Source organism: Vanacampus margaritifer, chromosome 4, assembly GCF_051991255.1.
Source record: "Vanacampus margaritifer isolate UIUO_Vmar chromosome 4, RoL_Vmar_1.0, whole genome shotgun sequence".
NCBI classification, from domain to species: domain Eukaryota; kingdom Metazoa; phylum Chordata; class Actinopteri; order Syngnathiformes; family Syngnathidae; genus Vanacampus; species Vanacampus margaritifer.
Window position 1 is genome coordinate 18,052,176 of NC_135435.1, and position 17,498 is coordinate 18,069,673.

Sequence of the window (17,498 nt, forward strand, 5' to 3'; positions counted from 1 at the left end):
GCCGAAAAAACACACATGCATCCTCAGAACATGCATAATGTTTTTCTTGTCAGCAGATTTGTTTCAATTTCTCCTGCAGTGTGTGTTTTTGTAGCTCAATCGCGGCTATAATAATTCACCCTGCATGTTTCCAAATCCTGTGGAGTGTGTAGGCTTCACATGTGTGGTGGTGTTGGCATGGAAACAGGATTGGCATTGCGATGGATCGAATTTTTCACCCTGAGCCCCCACTTCCACACTGAGGAATGCATGACACTATCCCCTCCACCCAGCTGTTATTACGCCATGAAGGGGAGTGGGGAAGTGCGGTTGGTAATTGGTCAGGGTTTCAGCAAGTAAGCACGTGGATCGTCCACAACCTTGACAGACCTTATTTTTACCATTCCAATGGTTTTCAACTTCAGTCTTTGAAGGTGTTTCTGGAAAAGTTTTATTTGTTGTGCCACCATTTTAAGAATGTGTTTATAGTCCCTCATCTAAGAGATACAAAGTGTTACTGAATTGACTTACACGTATCAAAATTTTGAATGAAAATTATCAATAACCTTTGGAGTCTCCAACAAGGCATTTGATCTGCTGTAGCATATTTGGAGTGCAGTGCATAGCTCCCCCCTAAAACAAAACTATTGATACCAAAATTAATAATAAAATGTAATTAAAATCCAAATCAGTAATTTATGTCTTTTTTAAAATGTAAAAATAAAAACAGATATATACACATAGACATTCCATCACAATCATACAGACAATTGACTGCTAAAAGAATAATCAATTTCTTAGTGACATCTAGTGGTTAAACAAGGTAAGTACAGCAATTGGCTCACAAATTATGTCGCATCCGATAAAAACAAAAACAGCTACGGAACTTTGAAAAGTGGGGGTGGGGGAGGTGGCACATATGGATATAGAATGTTTTCATATTTTTGTGACCTTTCTTTTCTTGACATTATGCTGCAAATAATAATGAAATTAAATAATAACAACAATAATAGAAATGATGGAATAAAGGAATGTTGTGCAAGATAATCAAGAGTGACTTAATGAATCGCCATCAAGCCAAGAACGCAGTATACAATATACATTACAGTACACTAATTGTAACTTTAATTTCTTCCTCTTATTCTTAGTAGTGGCAGCGGAATTAGTAGTAGTAGTAGTAGTAGTAGTAGTATACAATTACCAATATGATATCAATATACCCCAACAGACTCGTCTATCTCAAATTACTGAATAGAATAAATAAAAAAAAACTAAATTAAAGCAAAATCAATGTGCTAACCATTTGCTTTAAAAAAAAAAAGAAAATGGAAAAAAGAGACTTTTGACTTCCAATATAGTAAGTACATATAGCAAGTATTTTATACTTCAACTTTATGTACTTGCCACTTTGTCATGCTTTTTTGTTGTTTTTGTTTTGTTTTTTAAATATATGAAACACTCATACAACATTTTTAATATTAGCCATTTTGAATAAAGTCACAGATCCAGTTGACAAGTTGTCACATTTACTTTTATTGTAAAGGCAATGTTATTCCAAAATATTAACATGTTAGAGAGGGGGAAAAAAGAGGAAAGGGTGAAGAAAACAGTTTATAAACATCTACACAACACTTAGGTAAGAATCTTAAGATATTATAAAAAATAAAAAATAAATCCACGGGGAGAGGGGGGAATCTAAATCTTTAAGAATGTTAACTAATATCCATTCCAAATGTGGTGCATCTACTGAACGACATTGTAGGGTAAAAATTCTATATTGTGTGACCCTAAAACTTCAACAGAAGGTAGTGAAAAACATTTGGAATGGCTGGGCACATGTGCTTTAAATTACTATTGTATAATACTAAGAATACCACAGTATATAATAGGTATTTATTTATTAAATCAATTCGAATAGTTCCAAGATATATTGTACCACAACACATTTACAGTAATCTTGCAAAAGTGCATCAGAGCTATACAGCACTGAAGAATCAGTCTTGTTTGAAGTGGCAGATCTTCATGTTTGCCTCCTGATGATAACTTTAAAACTTCTGCTAGCCTTCAGCAGGACGATGGAATGAAACCAAACCAGATTTGGTTGCACTGCTGAATTGTAATGTCACAGGGAAGAGCCCCGAGGAAAGTGGAGTGGACAGCAGAGGGCGTTATTAGAACTTTAAACCAACAACTTCAAATCCCACCCACCCCTGCCATTGCCCCCAATCAGAATCATCAAAAATAAACAGAAATGGACTTTTATTACTAGTAGATGTATAGTATGTGACATTAGAGTGCCATCAAAGCCCTAAATAGAGTGCACTGGGCCGTCGGGTGACAACAGACAATGCCTGGTCTTGTTCTGAGCCCCCCCATGCATCCTTCTTAGCAGGGGTGCACGTTACAAGCTCGGATCTCCTTTCTGTCCTTGCAGCTGGACAATTGTGCAGTCTTGAACCTTTGCTTCACCGTCATGAGCCGTTCTTGGATACCTCCGCCACACACTTTGGTGCATTCCGTCCAATCTGACCACGGCCGCATTTTACATCCTAGATGAATGACAGGAAGATGGACAGATTGACACAGATGTTTTGTTGAATATATTTGATGTGTTTGTCAGTGAAGAATGTGAATAGCCTGAACAACAGATGGATATTTATACAGACTTCCTTCATAAAAAAAAAAACAACAACTATATAGCATTAAATTAATGCACAAATACTCTTTTTTTTTTTTTTTTTACTGAATAATACACATCGAACCATTTAAAAAGATGCCTAGTTACAGTCAGCCCAGCAGCTGAAAAAGAAGCGATTGAACATGTTAACATGCTAATTAAATAGCGATGTCCCTTTATTTAGGAGTAGCTACAACATGTAATGTTACTATGCTTTCTGCCCCAGCAGAAACCCTTAAGACAGCAAACTGCTTGGGCCTTAAATACTGGCACCCTCTGCTGGTTGCTTTAGTAAAATCAATTGTACTACACTTTTAAAAACATTTGGGTAAAAAATAACTCAATTGGTGTCAAAATGAGACCGACCAGCTACTTGGGTCAATTTGACCCAACTTTTCAGTTGCTTTATACGAACGGATCCATTTTTTAAATATATATCATTTTTTCGGGGGTGGGGGGTTTACAAAACAACCCCCCCAAAAAATGAGGTCAGTTTGTACAAAGCAACTCAGAAAGTTGGGTCAAACTGACCTGAAAGTGACTGTCACAATTTTTTATTTATTTTTTTTGAGGGGGGGGGGGGGGTGTTGTTAGCACAAAAAATTGTAAAAACCTACTACTTGAGTCAATTTGACCCATTTCTGGGTTGCATTGTACAAAATGACTCAATTTTCGGGGAATTGCTTTATACATAACGAACCAGAAAGTTGGGCCAACTTGATCGACCCAACTTTTTGGATTTTTCATTCAGCCCCCCCAAAATAATATTATTATTATTTTTATTTTATTGTTTAGGGGGGGGGGGGGGTTCCATCAGTATTGCAAGCATGAAGGTAAGAAACCTGTAAAAAAAAAAAAAACTATTATTATTATTTTTCTTTTATTGGTTTTTTTTTGGGGGGGGGGGGGCAAAATGGAACCAACCTACTTGGTTACTTTGTACAAAATGACCCAATTTTGGGGGTGATGTTTTAAACAAAATGACCCAGAAAGTTGGGTCAAATTGACCCAAGTAGCTGGTCCGTCTCATTTTGACCAAAATTTGATTATTTTTGACCCAACTGTAGTTTTAGAGTGTACATAGCAACCTCACTGACACAAATATTACAGACTTCTTCTTAATCTAAGTATTTCATGATCCAAATTCAATAAAACTATTTATTAAACTCTTTCATAATATGAACAACACTGTAGACATCTTGAGTATCATTTTTGAAGTTGCTACCTTCTCTCTCCAAGGAAAATTAACAGATATTAAAAGGTTGATTATTTAGACAGGCCTTTAACTACAGACAGCAAAAAGCTAACAATGAGGAACAAGGTTCTGTACAAGAGCAACCTATAATTACTATTCATTCATTCAATTCTGCATGAAAATCTGTTGGTCAGTAACATGATGACGTCTGTTTGCTTCACAAAAAAGCTTGAATAGGAAAGTAAAGCTAAAGTGCTCTTGTGGGATGAATAGAGTAGATTAGATTACAATGACTTGATGAGAGACACCAACCTGGATGCTCAGAGGCGACCTCAGTCCTGCCCTGTTTGCTCCTCCTTTTTTCCCGCAGCTCCTTGCGTCGTTTCTTCTCCTCGCCGTTCCCCTGTCCTCCCCTGGTGCACTTCCTGATCTTACACTTCTTCCTCTGGATGCTTTCAGGACAGTGGTCCCCTCCAAACTGAGGATCCAGCTTGACTGTGCGTGTCCTGATGGTGTGGCCTTTCCCGCAGGACTTGTTACACTCGGACCACTCGCTCCAATCGGACATGAGGCAGTCTATGGCTGACAAGTGAATAAGACAATTAAGATGGCGTGAGGAAAACTGACTACAAGAAAACAAGTTTAATTTACATGAAGGTAAGAATCCTGTAAAAAAAAAAAAAATGTTATGTATGATATGTTAGAATAGTACAGGTGTGCTGTAGATGAGACTGAGGAGTTTAAGATGGAGGTGGGAATGCATCTGGGATCAGCTCTGAGCTACTTCCTGCTTTCAATACTGATGGATCATGATATTCGCAGATGACTTTGTAATTCCGTAGTGAAAGCACGGAGCAGGTGGAGGAACATTTAGAAAGGTGGAGCCATGTGCTAGAAAGGAGAGGAATGAAGATTAGCAGAAGTACAGGCAGTACAGTTTGTGCATGTCCAGCTGGGTTTTCTCCCCCATTTATAATTGTAAGTTCTAAAATAGTCATAGTAAGTTGACATAAGTGTTTTTCAAATTCGAAATGTTGCTGTTTGTCAACATTATCAATATTCTGAGCCCCACAATAGCCTACTTTAAACCCTCTTCTGTCTCCTGCTTCCACATCTGAAAAATAAAGTTGTTAAACTGACTCGTTAAGCCAAATACAAATTAAGTTAATTAACTTTTTATTACAGGAAACACAATTAGTACCTCATTTAAAGTGACAAACAAATGAATCTAAGTGGACTTTAAATGTACTGAAGAACTTGGGGTCATCGACTTCTTTTTAGATCTTGCGGGCGCAACGTCCCCAAAAAATTATTGACAATAATATGATCTATGCAGCCCCACTAGTCTAAATACGGTATTAATAATGCAGCAAAATCCAGCCATTTTTATCCATCTCGGGGAGGAGGCCATTTTGCCACTTGCTGTCAACTGAAGATAAGATCACAGCTGCTCAGGTCTCAGGTAACAACCAATCACAGCTCAGTTTCAGAAAACAGGTGAGCTGTGGTTGGTCATCGTCTGAGCCCTGAGCAACTGTGATGTCATCTTCAGTCGACAGCAAGTGGCAAAATGGCCGCCCCCTGAGATGGATAAAAACGGCTGGATTTTCCTCCATAATTTATATTCCACACTTGTAATATTAATCACAATGTCATGTTTAGATTAGTGAGGTCACATATAACATATTATTGTTAAGAAATGTTTAAGGTTGACTTCCACTTTAACATCAAGTGGCAAGTGAGCGTACACTGTAACGTGCTTGCATATTTGTAAGTAACCTATACTGTACATGTCAAGTATTTACAACTTACGACATTCCGGTAGCATGCACTTCTCCACCTGATCCAACTCTTCGGTGCAGTCTCCAAGCTCAACAGGCGACTTGAGCATACGCTGGCGTGTTCGCAGACCCTTCCCACACGTGACGCTGCAGTCGCTCCAGTCGGACCACGTAGTCAGCATGCACGGGATTGTATCTATACACAATTACACAGTCAAACACATTTGATCTTAAAAAAGATTTGTGATGATATGTTCCGCTTGGCCATCATTGGCTGGCAGGTGACATGATACATTTATTGGCCAATGTGCGGTGCAGGAATTCGGTGTGCTCAGTAGTCGACATGTGGCTCTTGTGATGGTACGTCATGTGATTTCTTTTTTATTGTAATCCATCTCCCAGTCAATCCTATACCTATGTCTTAAATTGAAATAATTTGAAAATAAATAAATACATTAATAAATACATTAATAAATACATTAATAAATAAATAAATGAATAGATTAATAAATAAATAAATAAATAAATTAATTAATTAATTCGTCAATAAATAAATAAATTAATTAATTAATTAATTCATCAATAAATTAATTAATAAATTAATCTTATTTTATTTTTCAATAAAGAAGGGTTCAGTGAAATGTGCATTAAGTAAGTTAAGTCAGTAAGTTTCATATTTGATGAATATTTTTGCATAAGGCTTTTCTCATTTACTCACGACATTCTGGCATCATGCACTTCTCCACTTCGAGAACCTCCGCTCCACAAATGGAACCATCTGCAGGGGGCATCTTCACCATGCGCTCCCTTCGCTTCATGCCCAGACCACAAGTGGCACTGCAGGTATCCCATTCACCCCATTCGGTTACCAGGCAGCTGCTCGCAGCTGAGCACAAGCGGGGAAAATTTGTTTAAAAATGTCTGACATTTAAGTTTTGCGTGTTAAAAGTAGGGGTGTCAGGCAATTATTTTAAAAATTGTAATTAATTGCATGATTTCAATGGTTAACTCACAATTAATCGTACATTTTACATATGTTCTAAATGTACAATAAAATATACAATAGATTTTTTTTCATACTCTTGTTAACATAAAAGTGAAAAAATGTTAAACTATATATAATAGAAATATGGCTGCATCTTTTAGTCATTGATACAGTAATTTCATAATAATTCATAAAGTCGAGTTAAAATTAAAAATATGTACAGTTACGAGTGTGATATTGATTTGTGTTGGGGTCACTAGATGGCATAATTGCATTTGCAAGACGTAGGTGACAGCTCAGTTCATTTGTCTTTTTTAAAATTTATATTAAGAGCTATTTAATCTTTAACATGAAGTAACTTGTGAAATTCTGCACATCTTTAAAATTGGAAAATACAACTTAACCCCAGTCTCTATAAATATATGCATTGTTAATAAATGTATTACTGCTAAATTTTGACGTGGACGTGTCTGCAGATTGGAATTCCCCCAGTACAGGCTTTCCAAGTAAGGGGCTGTCATTTATCGCGTGGTGTTCAAAGAACTTAAAAGCAACTCAAAATGAACACAAATGTTGACACCCCTAGTTATGAAAACAAAGGCAAATGTTCTCCTTACAGCACTCCTCATTGACAACACAATCTTCCGTCTCCTCTGTGGTCAGCGTGCAGAGTGAACCGTCGTCTGGGAATTGCTTTACGTAACGTTCCCGGGATCGCTTGCCTTGCCCACATGACACACTACATGGAGACCAGGTGATCCACTCTGACATCATACAGGTGGATGCATCTAAAGAGCCAATTAGAAAGTGAAATTATACTTTGAACAAACTTTCCTAAGTGAATCACGTTCACAAAGCACATTTAAAAGTCTGTTTAACGGAGTCTGCAATAACATTTAAAAGCTTCCCAAAGATACAACAGGTTCTCTTTAATTTATGTCCGACATTATGTATTGCACTACACTAATAAACTATGGTCATAACCCGTCACTTTGTAAACTGTAAAAAGGAAGTAATAATCCATAACTCTCAATAAAAAAATGAGAGCGACATCAAAGTGGTTGTAAAGCATCTTAGGCAGGTGTCATCCTTCAGACTGAGTGTCTGGAATGATGACTTCATCATATATATGTATATATATTTTCTGTTGTCTCTGGGACCTTGAAAGGTCAAATACATGCCCTCATCACTGCATCCGGGCCCCATGCAAGGCTCAAAATCTTGTGTGTGAGGACAGGGAACGCTGAGATCCAACTGGGCCTTGAGCATCCTCTGCCTCATCCGCTTGCCCTTCTCACATGTAGCCGAGCTGCAGGCCGACCACGGAGACCAGTTGGAGTAGATGCACGTCTCAGGGGTGTCGTCTGCTGGGAGCCAAATAATAGAGCTGTTATAAACACCTTCTGCTGCAAATCCAATGTTGGTGTAAAGAGATATAGTTCAGATCCAGACCTTCCTCTTTCTCCTCCTGGGCAATATCTGCCACAATATCATCCACATTGTCTGGCACAATGTTGCACTGCTCCCCCTGCGGATTCAAACGTAACACTCATTGCTCTTTTTTCAGTTTTCCTAACCTAGCGCAGATAAACTGATTATGGCAGAATCATGACTTGTTAGTAGTAAGCAGGATGGAATATGGTTACAGATCACATTGAAATAAAATTCACAAACCTGCCACTAGATGTCACTCAAGGACTTATTACATAAATCCATCCATCCGCTTTCTACATGGTCACCAGCCAGTCATAAGAGTACTGTACAGTACATGTAGAGCAGGGACAGAGAACCCTGGTCCTCTACTGTCCTGCCTGTTTTCCATGTCTCTCTCCTCAAACACAGCTGACTCAACTGATCAGCTAATCAGCAACTCCGTAGTAGCCTGATAACGATCTTGTTCGTCAATCAGGTGCGCTGATGGAGGGAGACATGGAAAACAGGCAGGACAGCGGCTCTCGAGGACCAGGGTTCCCCACCCCTGATGTAGAGGCTGACAACAATTCACACTCACATTCACACCGTTACTGAGTGGGAATTGAAGACACACTGCTGGCACAGAAGGCGTGTCAGGAGAGTATAAACCACCAAAACATCACGGTTTTAAGATTATTTCACCTGCATCTCTAGTTTCACCCTAAACCGTGTTGACCCAAGCCTTTATGGTACATCACAATCAGAATCATCTTTATTAGCCAAGCATGTTAAAACACACAAAATAATTTGTCTCTTGTCGTTGGAGCCAGTCTAGTAGCACAGCAAACAAGCCGCTATAACAAAATATACAACAACTAATTGTCCAGGCTACAATATAAAAAGGACTTGTCAGAAAAAAAACTACAAATTTTAAATGACAATTTTTTCATTATATTTGTGGTTGTTTAAATTACGTTAACACTAACATCCCAGTATACATTGTCTGTTCGAAATACGCGCACTTTTCTTTTCAATTGGGACCAAACCACTTTTATTAACACTCATGACTTTAACGTTCTGCTTTTTGACCACAGCAACACGTAACACATCCACCTCTCCACTTTGATGGTGTAGAAAGTATAATAAAGGGAAGCCAATTCCACTTTTATGTGAGTTCTAATTTGTTTTTAGTAGGAGCAGGATAGTGCATTAGGCTTGGGTAATAAAATAATACTGTGATGTACCTGTAATAGTCAAGTCGTAAATACTGTAGTTTTTAAATGCTCAACTCAATGTAACAAATGCACACCAAACTAAAAAGCCATTATACAAAATGGCAAAGTTTATAATTAATAAAATATTTATGCATCCTACAGCTTCTTACTTAAAATCTCCTTGTTAGGTCACACGATAATGTCTGTAAGGTTAAATCAGGTCTGCATAAGGTAGAACTAAATCGGTCAGGTTAGTGTGATAGGCCAAAGCTGACAGTGGCCACACACAACAAACAAAAATATAGGAGCAGAATCAAATATTCAGGCCTTGTCTTGCATCATATCCCACTTTTATATTCTATTTGTTTTCGTACAGGCTTGTGACTAGCATGACAACCGACCTTTCTGGCAATGCGTTCCACTATGACCCTGGCCACAGGACTGATGGCTCCTCCTTCTGGGTCATAGAAAGGACTCTGGGGGTGGTCAAGACTGGTCAAAGGACGGATCTTGTCTTCGGGCACCGTAGGCTTGTTGGGAGACTAAAAGAGACACACAATAGGATTTTTAAAAAAACAACACTAATTGCATTGGCACTCATTACAGCTTAGACGTCTGCTGAGGTATAGCAATGCTGAACATGCCAGGTGATGCTGTTCCACCCCAGTCCTGTATGTGGCAGTAATGTGCATAGAAAGGCTATAACTATTCCGTGCAAGGAGAATATAACGTTGAAACGTTCTGTTTCTCAACCCCTGTAAAAACTCAAATCTATTCTGTTGCTTGTAGTATTTGTTTGATACTTGCTGTCACAAAGTGTTCCTGAAGTTGACTACAATATACGGAAGGAGCTGAAAGGAAGAAAAAAAAAGAGTGAATTTATTCCTTCTAGATGCCAAGGTAGGATAAAGAGGATCACCGAGGATTTCACACATGGAGTCATGGAGTTTGCTCTTACTCTCACACACACGCATACAAATCTCATAGTGTTGACATAAGGCACATAGTAAACAGCGCCTCAAGGTGGGGGCAAGAGAGGAAGATGTCCTTGTCGGTTCTCTTGTCGGAGAATTTGATGGGTGATGATTTGGCTTGATGTGTTGCAAACTGGCAGTGCATGTATGAAAAAGTGGGGCGGGCAGTGGCTGTCAATGTGAAAGGTAGGCAGGTAGAGGAAGACGGGGTGTACTGACAAGGTCAGAATGATTCTGACTGAGGCCGAGACGGCGTAGGGTTATTCAGGGGGAAGAAGTGGATAGGGAAAGTTTTTGTGACTTCAGTGGTTTGATAGGGTCTGAAATAGTGCAGAACAAAAGCACTCAATTGAGAGGAGAGGCCATAAAGGCCAAACACCAGTGTCCTGTCGCTGGCGATAATATCTTTTATGGGTCAGATCTTTCACAATGATAGATTAGGGAATCTGCTATAACTGGAGCTTCACCAAATGTAATATTATATTCTTTAGTCCTTACTTTGCTAGTAATCTACAGTATAATGCCGGTGAAAATAATACAATATTCAATTGCCCTCAGATTTATTTTTATTGTAATATTTATTTATTTCAGGTTTATGAAACGCACATATTACACATAAAAATATGAGCGAAAACAAAAAAACGATCATTGATTTGTTTTCTCCAAGCTTATAAGCAATCGCTGGATTGCCTTTTTTTGCAACAGCCAGGTCGATCACCTTCAACTTGAAGCCTGCATTACGTCATGCATGCTTTACACTTCAACATGGAGGACATTGAAAATGTATGAACGATATGCAATTTTTTGGGGGGCGAGTTGACTTGAGAAGAAGCTCGGAATCGTTCTGTTTTCCATTTTTCACCTCCAATGACTACCATGCATGTGTGATGATGTTGATTCACTCGCAAATCTCCCAAGATACACGCCTATGGGATTTAGTCGCCTGGTGCTGGGCCACACTCTAATTGCTATACACAGCCCTTATGATTATATTAGCTTCCTCGACTGCCCTCTCATTTGCACTCAAATTGAACTGCATAGCCACTCCCACTATACACGGGTTGCACTACCTTGCTCATTACTTTTCTCCTGTCCTTCCCTCTCCTACCCTGTCCTATCACTTCCAACCCGGGTTCACAGAATAGAGATAGAATCCAACTCCTGCATAACATCACTGTAACTTTTTATACTGTTAATGTTCTCTGTTGCTTTTTGCTTTGTTCTCTCTTTTCTCTCTGTTAATGCCCTCTCAAACCTCGTTTTTTCAAACTGTGTTTGCAGTAACTATCAACACAAATAATAACCCTAATTATCATAAATACATGCAATTGTATCTCACTGACCTCGTATGACACGCCACTGTCAGTGCCTGCATCCCAAGGGATGAGATCCTGTACTACTTTTTGAGCCCATCCACACTCTTTGGTACACAAGTCCTCTGCAGACAGACCCACGTTCCAGTCGGGACTGGGCCCCAGCATGGTCAGGAAGGACATGAGGTGACGGGTCCGGTCAACCGAGAACTCTGCAGATGGTGCAGCCCGCCTGGTGGAAGAAAATGAGAAAATATGAGTTGATTATGTTCTATTATAGCCCGCAGAAGGCAACTAAATAAAATTTGGACTCAGTCGACCACATCGACTGAGGTTGATTAACAGTGAAAATGCAAAACAGAACTTCTTCAAATAGCAGATAAAGAAGTACAGTGTATGGATTTAAAAGCCTTGTGAGGTATGTGTCCAAATATTGGATTTATTATTTTTATTTTTTATTTTTTTCTGGAGAGCTCAGTATTGTTCATTTGGTAATTTTACCGATTTGACATGTCATCATCATTGCTCTCTCTTTTTTTTTTTTTTTTTTTTTATCATTAAGACTGCAGTGATCAATCAGTAACGAGACTACACGCTGTCATCTGTCATAGTTTTCTTGTAGATTCCAGCACCACACCGAGTTAGAGCGCTCTCACAGCAGGGCTCTGACAACAAGCTCCATGCACAGAAGGTGACGAAGACAGCTCTCAACAAGGCAAAATTGTCATCAAGTCAAGCTTTCAAAGCATTTTTCTCTAACTTATAATTAAATATGCATTTTAAGACAGCGTTTATGAGATAGAACACAAAAGTGGCTTGATGGGAATAAAAATATCTGCTTGTCTCTCTGGATCTATGATTGGCAGCTAGAGTAATTAGAATGATGTACAAATTAAAAGTGAACCCATATTTAGTGTCACATAGACAATTAACAGGCCACATTTTTTCCCCCCCACGTGCCATTTTAATGCATTTGACTCCATTGCACTCAGTCCTGTCCTTGAACACTTTTGCTAATGATGGCCCCTAAAGGCGAGGAACAGCCGTCATCCCCTGGGAACGTGCAACCCGAGTCTACACTCAGTCGCCTTTTACTCAGCAAACACTGGAACTCTGACATTTATCTTCGACACCACCTGGGCTCCAACAAGACGTCACTGACAGCAAAGGAGAGACGGAGCAAGGCTGGTCGCACACAAGGAGGCCGTTAATCACCGCAGACTACCTCAGCAAACCACTTTTGTTATTCCAAAATTCTTGGTCGCCTTGCAAAAAAAGTATAAACTCAGGTGAAAATTTTTGTCAGTTTGTTGCTGAAAGGTGAGAGAGGCACTTTCCCGCAGATTCGCGGCAGCTTCCTCTGTGCTCCAGTTTGATTATTCAAGTTGGCCAATGCAGGCTTAACAAAAACAAACAAACCAAAAAAACATGTATGCGGAAAGGAATTCAAATGTCACGATTTGAATAAAATTCTCATTCTACTTCAACACTGTCAGCAAATTGAAGTTCATTTCAACCTACACTGATTATTCAGCAGTGACTTTTCAGTACACACTAAAATGAAATAAAATAAAATAACATTCACGTGTGGAATGACCAATTGTATAGATTTTTGAAACAACATATTTTTGGGCCAAATTGTGACGTTTCAGCCCGACGATCGATTGACGGATGGTTGGATAGACAGACAGACAGATGGATAGATAGATAGATAGATAGATAGATAGATAGATAGATAGATAGATAGATAGATAGATAGATAGATAGATAGATAGATAGATAGATAGATAGATAGATAGATAGATAGATAGATTGATTGATTGTATTATATTGTATTGCATTGTAAGACATTGTCTAAATCAATCCAAACCAATCAAAAACAGTATTTGCTCTTTTTATGCCCAACATTACCACCCACTCTCCTACCAATCCCCAGACAAGCAAATAAGCACTTGCATTAATGCATATCACATACAAAGATAATATAAAGTTGTGAGGCTTCACAACCATATTTCTAAATTTTTTAGTAAAATACACACTTTTTCTTTATAGTTTTTCTTTTATATGGACATACATCTCATTTTGATGATTTGCTTTTCTTCCTCTGTAACCGAGCTGTCACAGCCATTATTGTCTCTGTACACAGTCACGAAACGATACAATGAATTGTCTGCATATAAAGCGTAGAGTAAGATAATTATTCCCGGTGGATATCCTGACTTCTAATCCTGGCTATGCAATACTCTTTGGAGATTAAAGTCATCGGCCTTTCGGTTTGGGAGTAAACAACATCGCGCAGGTTGTTACCATTGAAGTTCTTTGCACGCTGTGCCAACAAGCATCTTGTTTTTCTCATGAATAAGAGATTAAATAGCTTCAGGGGCTAATGAACTCGGTAAGAATGCGGGAGACGGCAGTTTCAGGGATGAGTTTGTACTGATCAGCAAGTACTGGGCCCAACTTGGAAGATGCTTAACCGGCCCCAAAAATATAGTTCCCACTATACTTTGTCTCACTATGATGGTCCAACCTGTATGCCTATAGTTGATTTATCATTTCATTTGTTTGTTGTTGAAAAAGTTGAGGGGACGTAATTAAAATCATTTGACCATCGTCATCTCTTTTTTTACAATTTAGAACAAAATTTGTTCCTGGACACTGGGCAATTTTAAATTATTTTTTAACAAGGAATAATACAAACTGTCGATATCATAAAATCTTATTAACTTGGGAGTCGATATTTTATCCTAACATTTAAGCAAGAGTCTTACAAGTGTTACAGTAAAATAATCACTTATAAGATAATCACTGTAAATAAAACACTCTACCTTCAATTTGATTCATTTAAGTCACACAAGTCGACACCCTAGCCTTACTGCTTTGTATGCTTTCCAAGTAAATCCTTCTCATGTTCTTATTCTCTTAACACACATTATTGAGACTGTTCCTTCCTTTGGAATACACCTGTATGAAATCGACAACAAATCAAAGAAAAGAAAAGAGAAAAAAAACATACCCAGGCAACTGATCTTTGAACTGATCAAATCTGGAGGAGCACTAAGATCTTTTTTTTTTCTTTCTTGCAATCACTAAGTCCAAAAAACAGATGCTGATCATTTTTTATTTTATTTTATTTTTTATTTTTTTCTCGAGCACTAAGATCTTGACATGATGGTGATCTGTTTTTAGATAAAATGTTGCAAAGTAGCCACAAACCCCCCCAAAGAAAATGCAAAACAGGTGCCCAATTACAGTAATCTTTTGAGGTCTTGCGAGATTTATTGAAGTCTCATGTAACTTTAGAGACAGATTTTTCAGGGGCACCAAAACCTCCCTGACAATACAGTACGTCATTCAGAATAATAATATCACAGACAACTTAGTTTCATCCAAATGAGATCCAGAATGATTCAGAAGTAGACATTTAGCAAATTAAAGATTGCTGATCAATCCCACTTTTTCCTCTGCCTAGAGTCCTCGAAAGAAACACTGCATCTAGTTGCCTTCAAAATGTGTGTATTGAGTGAATGAGCTGTTCTCTCTATAGCAACATCTTCCATCATCATTAGATGAATGAGGCGAGTGTACTGTAGCTGTTTCCTAAGTGCACTGACCAATTACTTCTGCAGGGTGGCTCGTCTTAACAACAGTGTCTATCGTTGACTCACTATCTACAGTATAGGCGGAAAGCTCAAGAGAGGTTGTTAGTTTCATACCGACACCCCATTTTAGCACAGCCCTCTGGTAATAATAGGACTCTTTCACGCTATCGTGTCTCACTGCTGCCTCTTGAGGGGCAAGTAGGTAACTTGAGACAAAACAAACTGCCCACAAGCATGTTAACATACCATGAAGTGATCAATATATGTTTGTGCAGAAGTGTAAATGACAAGATACTTACACATTAAGTGGCTGCCAAGCCGGCCACTGCGCCTTCATTTTGATGACGGTCAGGACGTCATCACCCTAAAAAGAAAAAGAAACACAATGTTAAACGTTTCACTTTCTCTGGTGAATGATTAAATAGAATTGATGTGATGTATTCATAATACAAAACAATTGCAGTCGGTTGTTGTGGACTGAAGTTTAAATAAAACCCTAATAAAAAAAATAAATTACATCACCAGAATTTCTAATGCTTTGATTTATTGAATTCCACTACACTGCAATAAATCTGACAGGTTGCAGCAGGAATGGAAGACTACACACACACACACGCACATGCACATACACGTACACATACTCACCCACATACAAATAATACTAATAATAATAATAATAAATTAAAAAAAAAAAAAAGAGAGAGAGAGCAATGATGACGACATGTCAAATCGGTAAAATTACCGAATAAACAATACTGAGCTCTCCAGAAAAGAAAAGAAAAAAGGAATGGAAGACTAATCCTATTTCAAATGTAAGGGTTTTACTGAAGGCCCACTACTCCTGCGAGGAAGCTGAATTGTCTGAGACTAGAGGGAGGTGATGTCACTAATCTGTCTAACCAAACTATGACGGCCCCTCTAAAGTGTCTGCACCACTCAACTAGAAGCACAGTTTAGAACAAGGGTTTATCACTAGCATGCTAACTAGTTCTTTGGAATGATTGTTTTTTTTTTTCCTCCTTACCCTCACTACTCAAGTGGATCGTATTTTTGCATCACCAACTTTACGAGGTGCCTGCCCTTTTCCAAAGACTTTCTTTTGGCATCTTCTTAAATGGCTTCATCAAAAACTTTTTATGAAATTGTTGATTTAGCACATGGGGCTAGCCTGTTTATTTGCCCATTTGATTTGATTTTACACCACAAGTTTACTGTGCCAGGGTTTGTTTATCGTGTTAATACTTGATGAACTATAACTGTGGCTGAGACAAACCAACTGAAGGGAGCAAAAATAATAGTTCTGCAGCATATTAGAGAGAACCATGTCTGACATTACAACACACTCAGAGGAAATGATTGGACGCCATCGAAAGCCTTGATAACAATGACAAGGATAATTATTTTACTCTTCTACTTTCCTGTTGTGCAACAAACTGAAATGTCAAGAGGAGCTTCGCTTACGAACAAAGGGACCAATTTTAGGTTGTGCACTTGTCTTTCAAGACGTTTTCAGGTCAATATGTGACTTTTAAAGCAACTCATCAACATGTCCTATTTTGTCATGCTCACTTAACACATTTACACAAGATATTAATTAGTTATCTAATTAACGGGGGGAAAAAAATACAAAAAGCTCCCTGCTCATTAATATGGAAAGTCTGTTCTACCACAAGTCTACAGTTTCCACTATGTCTATCATAAATGACAACATTTGTATGCATGTAATATATTGTCATATATACACTCACTTCTACTACTTGACACGACTTTGACATGAGCTTCAATGACTTGAATCATACAGATTTATGGATTTAATGACTTTATGCAGCACATCATTACCTTCCTTGCACAGACAGTCAAGCCTCTGATCACATTTCCCATTTAACAAGTATTGCCAAGTGACTCCCTTGTTTTTATTAAAACCATTAATATCAAGAAACTGATGTAAAAAAAATGGCATCTTGTACCTCCCAGTAATAAACATCTGGAATTAAAAACAGCATCGCAATATTTCTATAGTTGATTTGCTTTGTATTGCTTAATATTTTCAATTAAGAATAACAAAGTCATAATAATAAAATATTCTCCTCATAAAATGGGCTTTGATAATACAACGACGGCAAACGCCGCTACAGGCGAACGTTTCACAGCCACTTTAGGCTTTTGTTGTTTTTCTACATCATTAAAGCTCCTTTCATTAAAATATTTGGGCTTAATAAGCATGTATGGAGCAAATATATTACCTTCCAACTACAAATCAACAGCGTTCATTGGGACGATGTTCTGCCTCATAATGTGAAATATAGCTGTGATAGACATATGTTGTTATGGTTAAATGCTTGGTTGAAAATGAAGCTGCCTTCAT

General features: G+C 38.2%; 1 protein-coding gene across 2 annotated transcripts in view; it reads right to left on the reverse strand.

Moving 5' to 3' along the window:
• Nucleotides 1-1,492: 1,492 nt before the first annotated feature.
• The window catches only part of spon1a (spondin 1a), a 51,207-nt gene continuing 35,201 nt past the window's right edge, over nucleotides 1,493-17,498 (reverse strand). The window contains exons 7-16 of one of the 2 annotated variants that reach the window (XM_077564758.1): nucleotides 15,433-15,497; nucleotides 11,562-11,763; nucleotides 9,646-9,786; nucleotides 8,070-8,145; nucleotides 7,799-7,981; nucleotides 7,235-7,405; nucleotides 6,351-6,518; nucleotides 5,664-5,828; nucleotides 4,164-4,433; nucleotides 1,493-2,528 (exon numbers count right to left, since the gene is read on the reverse strand). In XM_077564758.1, the coding sequence (XP_077420884.1) occupies nucleotides 2,365-2,528; nucleotides 4,164-4,433; nucleotides 5,664-5,828; nucleotides 6,351-6,518; nucleotides 7,235-7,405; nucleotides 7,799-7,981; nucleotides 8,070-8,145; nucleotides 9,646-9,786; nucleotides 11,562-11,763; nucleotides 15,433-15,497 (1,605 nt within the window). In that variant the 3' untranslated portion in view covers nucleotides 1,493-2,364. Of the gene's footprint in view, nucleotides 2,529-4,163; nucleotides 4,434-5,663; nucleotides 5,829-6,350; nucleotides 6,519-7,234; nucleotides 7,406-7,798; nucleotides 7,985-8,069; nucleotides 8,146-9,645; nucleotides 9,787-11,561; nucleotides 11,764-15,432; nucleotides 15,498-17,498 lie in introns of both variants that reach the window. The other variant, XM_077564757.1, reaches the window with a different exon arrangement.